This window comes from Mizuhopecten yessoensis, unplaced genomic scaffold, assembly GCF_002113885.1.
Source record: "Mizuhopecten yessoensis strain PY_sf001 unplaced genomic scaffold, ASM211388v2 scaffold716187, whole genome shotgun sequence".
Classification (NCBI taxonomy): Eukaryota; Metazoa; Mollusca; class Bivalvia; order Pectinida; family Pectinidae; genus Mizuhopecten; species Mizuhopecten yessoensis.
This window is the reverse complement of record NW_018479991.1, coordinates 142,469-151,360: the sequence shown is the minus strand read 5'-3', so window position 1 is coordinate 151,360 and position 8,892 is coordinate 142,469. Positions and strand designations below refer to the sequence as shown.

The following is an 8,892-nucleotide window of genomic DNA, read 5'->3' as shown; positions in this document are numbered from 1 at the left end:
AGCGCCCTATCTAGCTAACATAAGCCACTCTAAAGAGCTTTACAGTACATAGATATAGCGCCCTATCTAGCTAGCATAAGCCACTCTAAAGCGCTTTACAGTACATAGATAAAGCGCCCTATCTAGCTAACATAAGCCACTCTAAAGCGCTTTACAGTACATAGATATCGCGCCCTATCTAGCTAGCATAAGCCACTCTAAAGCGCTTTACAGTACATAGATATAGCGCCCTATCTAGCTAACATAAGCCACTCTACAGCGCTTTACAGTACATAGATAATGTATGAAACTCCTCATGCCACGGAGGATGTAAAAGTCTTAGCACTGCCCGTGACACCCATTCATATTTTTCTTCTGGTAGACCATGTATTACAATTAATACAATTAGGATATACAATTTTTGAGGATTTCGCAGGAGCTCAGGCGCTCACTACTATGTAATATAAATGTATAACAACAATAGTATCTTTACCGTTTAACCGAGAAATCTTTGCACAGTCAAACTTCCGCCCTTTGTCAGAATAATCCATATTCACCCAGTGTTAGCTTCGCCCTTCACATCCGATTACTATACATATTATGGTGTATATACTAATGTTCGCTGTAATGATACATTTGCGCTCATTATATAATTAATCTGCAGTTTCCCAGTATATAGTATTTATACATTTTTTGTCTTCGTTCAGTTACTAATTTTATAGTCTTGAGTTTTCTTTTAGATGTTATTGACAATGTTATTTTATCTTTAAAAACAATTCATGAATATCTAGTTATGATTGAAGTTCATGCTATCTTATTTCCACAGAAGAGGAAGATAATGACGACTACGACGATGATGTATTTGACGAGAAGGAACCAGCTCCTGTTGAAGTTGTGCCAAAAAAGGAACCAAAGTCACCAACCAAACGTAGAACACAATCACTGAGTGCTATCAAAGATGACAAAGAGCCGAAGAGCCCTCGCAAGGTAACCTGTCATCACAGCTCATTGTTACTAGTAACCTGTCATCACAGCTCATTGTCATCACAGCTCATTGTCATCACAGCTCATTGTCATCACAGCTCATTGTCATCACAGCTCATTGCCATCACAGCTCTTTGTCATCACAGCTCTTTGTCATCACAGCTCATTGTCATCACAGCTCATTGTTACTAGTTACCTGTAATATCACAGCTCATTGTCATCACAGCTCATTGTTACTAGTAACCTGTCATCACAGCTCATTGTCATCACAGCTCATTGTCATCACAGCTCATTGCATCACAGCTCTTTGTCATCACAGCTCATTGTCATCACAGCTCATTGTTACTAGTTACCTGTCAAAGAGTCCACGCAAGGTAACCTGTCATCACAGCTCATTGTTACTAGTAACCCGTCATCACAGCTCATTGTTACTAGTAACCTGTAAACTGTCATTATCAGCTCATTGTTTACTAGTAACCTGTAAACTGTCATTATCAGCTCATTGTTTACCTGTAAACTGTCATCACAGCTCATTGTTTACAAGTAACCTGTAAACTGTCATTATCAGCTCATTGTTTTACTAGTAACCCGTAAACTGTCATTATCAGCTCATTGTTTACTAGTAACCTGAAAACTGTCATTATCAGCTCATTGTTTACTAGTAACCTGTAAACTGTCATTATCAGCTCATTGTTTACTAGTAACATGTAAACTGTCATTATCAGCTCATTGTTTACTAGTAACCTGTAAACTGTCATTATCAGCTCATCGTTTAGAACAGTTAGAACTGCAATCCACGACCAATGAAGCTGATTATTTCAGTATTTTTGGTTACCTAAATGCCTGGACTTACTAGATTCTACTGTATAATGTAACCTGTGACCTATACTCTTTGATGTTTTCAGGCCAAGGACAAAGATCATGTAAGGCGTCCCATGAACGCATTCATGATCTTCAGTAAACGTCATCGTCACATGGTTCACCAAAGACATCCTAACCAGGACAACCGAACCGTCAGTAAAATTCTGGGCGAGTGGTGGTATGCCTTGGGACCTAAGGAGAAACAGAAGTACCACGACCTGGCATACCAGGTAAGTACAAAAAAAAGTACCACGACCTGGCATACCAGGTAAGTACAGAGGTACCACGACCTGGCATACCAGGTAAGTACAGAGGTACCACGGCCTGGCATACCAGGTAAGTACAGAAGTACCATGACCTGGCATAACAGGTAAGTACAGAAGTACCACGCCCTGGCATACCAGGTAAGTACAAAAAAAAGTCCCACGACCTGGCATACCAGGTAAGTACAAAAAAAAGAACCACGACCTGGCATACCAGGTAAGTACAGAAGTACCATGACCTGGCATAACAGGTAAGTACAGAAGGACCACGACCTGGCATACCAGGTAAGTACAAAAAAAAGTCCCACGACCTGGCATACCAGGTAAGTACAAAAGTAGCACGACCTGGCATACCAGGTAAGTACAGAGGTACCACGGCCTGGCATACCAGGTAAGTACAGAAGTACCACGCCCTGGCATACCAGGTACGTACAGAAGTACCACGACCTGGCATACCAGGTAAGTACAGAGGTACCATGACCTGGCATACCAGGTAGGGTGCAAATGTGTGGAGTGCTTGGAAGTGTCGGGAATCCTGTGTTGTCATAACAGAATTTGGAGGCATAACTTTGGCAGGAGAAAAAGAATGAATGAAAATGATTTTTAGCTGAAAGTAGATTGTCTAAGTTATATCCTGTATAGAGTAATCTTAAGAGTCTGTTTAGACAGTTGACAGGTTTAGAAGTGTTACACAAGTTGACAGGTTTAGAAGTGTTACACAAGTTGACAGTTCCAGTACTAGTGTCCCTACCAGAACACTGGGCTCCTCCCTGTAGTAGCCAACCCATCTGATTGGCCAGATCTAGTTAACTACTCAAAATGAAGAAGATGAAAAAACAACTGTGGATTTCTAAATAATATTTAAGTCTATATATAGGGAAACAAAGTCACTGTGTGAGTGCGATTTAGTAAGTTATCTTGTTTTTGCAGAATGTTTGTTAGATAATCTCCTGATATTTATGAATTGCACTGGTCTGTGTGTCCAGGTGAAGGAAGCTCACTTCAAGGCCTACCCTGACTGGAAGTGGTGTTCTAAAGAGAGGAAGAAATCCAGTACCATTGCCAGCCAGCTCAAACAAAGAAGTAGTACTGGGCGCAGACTCAGCTCCACCGACGACATGGAGGATATAGGTTGGTTTCATTTTCTCTATGTTTTATACAAAAACTAATAGAATCTTCCATGACAGGCCTGCATGAATAAAATGATGTTAATTGCTTGCGTAGGGAGAAACCATGAACATAAAATCAGACATTTAAAGCACAACGTTAACAGTGTTTTTATTTTATATCCAACAACTATAAAAGATCAGTTAAAACTCTTATGAATTTATAATAAATCATTTAACACATTCAACACAACAGCAATATTTCCAACAGTGACTCATAGGCTGTCTGTGGGAAAGACTGATATAATCTATTACCTGTAACTGAGCGAGTCAACTCATAGGCTGTCTGTGAGAAAGACTGAATCTATTACCTGTTACTCAGCGAGTCAACTCATAGGCTGTCTGTGGGAAAGACTGATATAATCTATTACCTGTAACTGAGTGAGTCAACTCATAGGCTGTCTGTGGGAAAGACTGATATAATCTATTACCTGTAACTGAGTGAGTCAACTCATAGGCTGTCTGTGGGAAAGACTGATATAATCTATTACCTGCAACTGAGCGAGTCAACTCATAGGCTGTCTGTGGGAAAGACTGATATAATCTATTACCTGCAACTGAGCGAGTCAACTCATAGGCTGTCTGTGGGAAAGACTAAATCTATTACCTGTAACTGAGTGAGTCAACTCATAGGCTGTCTGTGGGAAAGACTGATATAATCTATTACCTGTACCTGAGCGAGTCAACTCATAGGCTGTCTGTGAGAAAGACTGAATCTATTACCTGTTTCGCAGCGAGTCAACTCATAGGCTGTCTGTGGGAAAGACTGAATCTTTTACCTGTAACTGAGCGAGTCAACTCATAGGTTATCTGTGGGAAGGACTAAATCTATATCCTGTAACTGAGCGAGTCAACTCGTAGGCTGTCTGTGGGAAGGACTAAATCTATTACCTGTAACTGAGCGAGTCAACTCATAGGCTGTCTGTGAGAAAGACTGAATCTATTACCTGTTTCGCAGCGAGTCAACTCATAGGCTGTCTGTGGGAAAGACTGATATAATCTATTACCTGTAACTGAGTGAGTCAACTCATAGGCTGTCTGTGGGAAAGACTGATATAATCTATTACCTGTAACTGAGTGAGTCAACTCATAGGCTGTCTGTGGGAAAGACTAAATCTATTACCTGTAACTGAGTGAGTCAACTCATAGGCTGTCTGTGGGAAAGACTGATATAATCTATTACCTGTACCTGAGCGAGTCAACTCATAGGCTGTCTGTGAGAAATACTGAATCTATTGCCTGTTACTCAGCGAGTCAACTCATAGGCTGTCCGTGGGAAAGACTGAATCTATTACCTGTAACTGAGTGAGTCAACTCATAGGCTGTCTGTGGGAAAGACTGAATCTTTTACCTGTAACTGAGCGAGTCAACTCATAGGCTGCCTGTGGGAAGGACTAAATCTATAACCTGTAACTGAGCGAGTCAACTCATAGGCTGTCTGTGAGAAAGACTGAATCTATTACCTGTTTCGCAGCGAGTCAACTCATAGGCTGTCTGTGGGAAATACTTAATCTATTACCTGTAACTGAGCGAGTCAACTCATAGGCTGTCTGTGGGAAAGACTAAATCTATTACCTGTAACTGAGTGAGTCAACTCATAGGTTATCTGTGGGAAAGACTGAATCTATTACCTGTAACTGAGCGAGTCAACTCATAGGCCGTCTGTGGGAAATACTGAATCTATTATGTGTAACTGAGCGAGATCGGGTTATCTTAGTTGAGGGCTGAGATTCTGTATTATAATCCCAACGAGGCGTAATTCGGGGGTGGGATGTTACAGAATCTTAGCCCGAGAAAATTAAAGTACTTTATTAGCTGCAGAAGGTTTATTTTAATTAATATCGAGAAATTTGATAATCTGGATATTTTTTCAGGGAGTCAATTTTCCAGATTAAGTCTGACTTTATGAAAACAATGACTGACTTTATGCTTGATATTTCAATTCCAGACAAACCACTGTTAGAAGACCTGGAGGAGGAAATCAAGGTTCCAGATGACCTAGATGTTTTCAAGCTTCAGGATGATGTCATGGATCAAACTGAACAGGAACAGAGGGAGCGGTCATTATTCGAGATTCGTCGAGTGAGATCCCAGAGCCTCTCTGCTGTCCCGAGGGAAGGCGGTTCAGCATTTTTCCCTCCAAAGAGAGAAGAAGACAAACAAAGATTTACTGAGGTGATAAAACCAGACAGAGATTAGTTGGTGTCTCAATAACCTTGCTCCTATTTATCAATTTAAGGAAATAAGATATATGAGCATTTTTGGAAAACTTTCATTACCCTTGCTTTGATATTATGGCTATGTATTTTATCAGGCTCTGACTCTGTAAAATGTCACCCAGTATAACCAAGGTTGGTCTGAAAACTGAACAAAAAAGGATCAATCTCAATTGTAAAATATTTTTATGAAAATGTAAATAATTTTTTGCCACTTCTCGCTCCTGAAAAAGAGGTCAGAATGGTTCATACCACATAAATACCTATGTTAGAAGTTTGCATATGATGGAGAGACCATTTTGACAAGTGTCTGATTTTATGTCCTGAAATAGGATCTGAAACGACAGCTGTTACCAAACCAACAAAGCTACGCCTCCACATCCAGTGTTTCTATGGCAACTGGAAATCAGCAGCAGCAGGCCAGCCACTCACAGCATCCTCAGTTCTGTGCCATGGTTTCTAGAGAAACAGATGGTGATGATGGGTACAGTGATGATGAGAGAATGGTTATAGACGAAGAAGAAAAGAAAGATGGTATGACGGAGAAATTATGTTTTTATCAATTTCATATTTTCTTCATTTCATTACAAAGCACTACGAAGTCATAAGAAGATTGTATTTAATTGTAATTATTAACAATATCATAAAATGGAGAAAAACATGTGTGCGTGTCTGGAAAATCAGCTTGTTGTTTCAAGACAGTCAGAGGCACGGTAGTCTAGTGGTAGGATGCCAGGCTTGTGACCAAAGTGTTGTGAGGCACGGTAGTCTAGTGGTAGGATGCCGGGCTCGTGACTGAAGTATTGTGAGGCGTGGCAGTCTAGTGGTAGGATGTCGGGCTCGTGACCGAAGGGTTGTGAGGCACGGTAGTCTAGTGGTAGGATGCCGGGCTCGTGAAGGAAGTGTTGCGGGTTTGACTCGTGGTACGTTACTGTGTTGTATCTTTGAGCAAGATACTTTACTCCGCTTGTTCCAGTCTACTCAGCTGTAAATGAGTATGTGGTTGGGCAGTGCTAGAATTGTTGATTGCTAGCTGTGAGTGCCGAAATGGCAGCACCGGCTGTATGCTCCCCAGGGATATTGACTGGTTTCAAAGGCCCTATAACCACGAATAATAATTTGTGAACCGCTTTGAGACGACCTATGAACTAGGTTGTGATAAAACGGTATATAAGAACCACAAATTATTCCTTGACACGCCTGACATTATAAACTGCAAAAAAAGAGATATTGTTCTGTTGAAAATGTTTGTGTAGAAGTTAAGAAGATGTTGTAGACAATGTTATAAAACATCTTGTTTCTCTAATTCAGGAGCAGAGGATTTGGGAGACACCAGCGAAACAGACACAAAAAAACTGGAGTGCAACGAAAACGTTTATGACAGTGAGACAGACAGTCAGACAGAGGAAGACACACTCATCGAAAACAAAGCATTTCCTCAACAACGATTCTCACCTGTCATGAAACATATCAGTCCGTCAGAGATTCCGTACCGTCCGACACCCATCAGAAAGCTTCCAGAATCTTCTGGACATTCCACAGCATCCACAACTGGAACTTCTGAAGGTGATAGTCCCCGACCTTCAAGTGCAGGAGGCTTCCGACCAAAAGGGAACGTGTTCAGTGCCAATAAACCATCACGATTAATGTCCACAGGAAGTTCTATCAGAAGTGAGTCTCCTTTGGCACAACATTTTACATTTAATCGACACGATTCCCGGACACCAGTTACCCAGCAGCACACTGTAAAGGTTGGTCAAATGAAGCTCCATAATATAACCATGACAACACAAGAAAATCAACAGATTCTTGTATCCTCAAACACTGAGACAATTCTTGGAAAGCAAAATGGACGGGGCTCTGTAATGAACAAAGTAACACAAAAACCCCAGAGAGGGGGTCAAAAACAGCAGCCGATACAGCAGCAACAGATACAGCAGCAACAGTTACAGCAGCAGCAGCATTTACAGCAGCAGCAACAGATACAGCAGCAGCAGCATTTACAGCAGCAGCAGCAGTTACAGCAGATCCAGATACAGCCAAGTGTTTCCCCACACGGTGGGATACAGCTGGGAAAGCCGGTCACCTCTAGCACAGTCCAGTTGGTGCCATTTACACAGACTGTTGCCACAAGTGCTAACTACGGGTCTAACATGGTTCTTCCCACATACTCTACAATGGGTAAACCAATCACCACGCCCGTCCCTATAGCCTCCAAGCCTTTCGTGTCGATGCAGCAAGCACAGATTGCCACTCCGACATTGTTGAAGCAGGCAGTCACTGGGAATGGTCTGCATCAACAGCAGCAGGCTTTATTGCAAGCATCCCCAAATGGAAACGTGAAAAATGTTGGTACTATTTTAGTGCAAAATCTTCCTTCAAGTCAGTATGGCATGTTACTGAACACAACATCTATCGCATCGTCAGTGAACAGCAAGACAACAGCTGTGCCAGCCATGCCATCAAACATGTCGAATGCCTTCATCACAACGATTAGAAATGTTGTCCCTTCTCAGGGCCAGACAGCGCAAGGACTTGTATCACAAGCTAACACCCAGAACCAGCCTCTCACACAGGCCACACTACTAAACACCCTTGTACTAAAGCCTAATCAGGTGGCACATCCTCAGCAGGCTCAGTCTCCACAGCAACAGTCAGTGCAGCAAACCATTAACCTATCACAGGCAGGCTTACAACCCACACATGTGCAGTACATACTTCCTTCTGTACGGGTGGCAACACCCAATGGAGGTAAAGTACAGAATGTTGTCCAGATGGCACTACCAGCAACCCCAGTACAACAAAATAACATTCAACTGACTTTTGCAGGACAACACTCCCAACTCCATTCGCCTTTGCCCCCGCAGCAAATTTCCCAGCATTCCCAGCAGCATCCGCCATTACAGCCGTCAGTCCAGACAGGAAAAGTCCAGTTAGCTTCAGTTGCAGGAAATGGCTTAAAAGTTGCAGCGATGACAAGTCAAGGCAAAATGTTACAGCATCAACAAGGTGGACTCCTTAGTACACATGCCAACCTGGCCTCCCCCATCGTTTTGAACCAGACCAAGCAGAATCAGGCTGTTCCCATGGTGACACAATTTCTAGCAATGAGTCAGAACCAACAGGTTCAGTTACCTAGTGTGTCACAGGGGCAGAGTTACATGTCGTTACAACAGGGTGGGCCACACACCCCTACCCAGCTACAACTCCATCCCCAGGCCCACACACAGCTGATACAGCAACATGGGGGACAACTCCAGGTCCATGGGACACAACTCCAGGTACAGCAGGTCCAACAGGGAGGACAACTCCAGGTTCAGCAGCTGCAGACAGCAACTCAGCAACAACAAGCTAAATTATTGCTACCATCCTCACAGAAGTAAGTAGATCTGAGATGGCAATATAGGCTATCTGTATCTGTCC

The 8,892-nt window shown here is 42.4% G+C and overlaps 1 protein-coding gene across 4 annotated transcripts in view; it reads left to right on the top strand.

Annotated features, from left to right (window-relative positions):
- Window positions 1-8,892, top strand: part of LOC110442002 (protein capicua homolog) — a 41,679-nt gene that overhangs the window by 16,779 nt on the left and 16,008 nt on the right. For all 4 annotated transcript variants that reach the window (XM_021485379.1, XM_021485380.1, XM_021485381.1 and 1 more), the window contains exons 6-11: window positions 806-966; window positions 1,869-2,054; window positions 3,074-3,218; window positions 5,202-5,428; window positions 5,802-6,003; window positions 6,781-8,848. In XM_021485379.1, coding sequence (XP_021341054.1) covers window positions 806-966; window positions 1,869-2,054; window positions 3,074-3,218; window positions 5,202-5,428; window positions 5,802-6,003; window positions 6,781-8,848 — 2,989 coding nt within the window. The remainder of the gene's footprint in view (window positions 1-805; window positions 967-1,868; window positions 2,055-3,073; window positions 3,219-5,201; window positions 5,429-5,801; window positions 6,004-6,780; window positions 8,849-8,892) is intronic.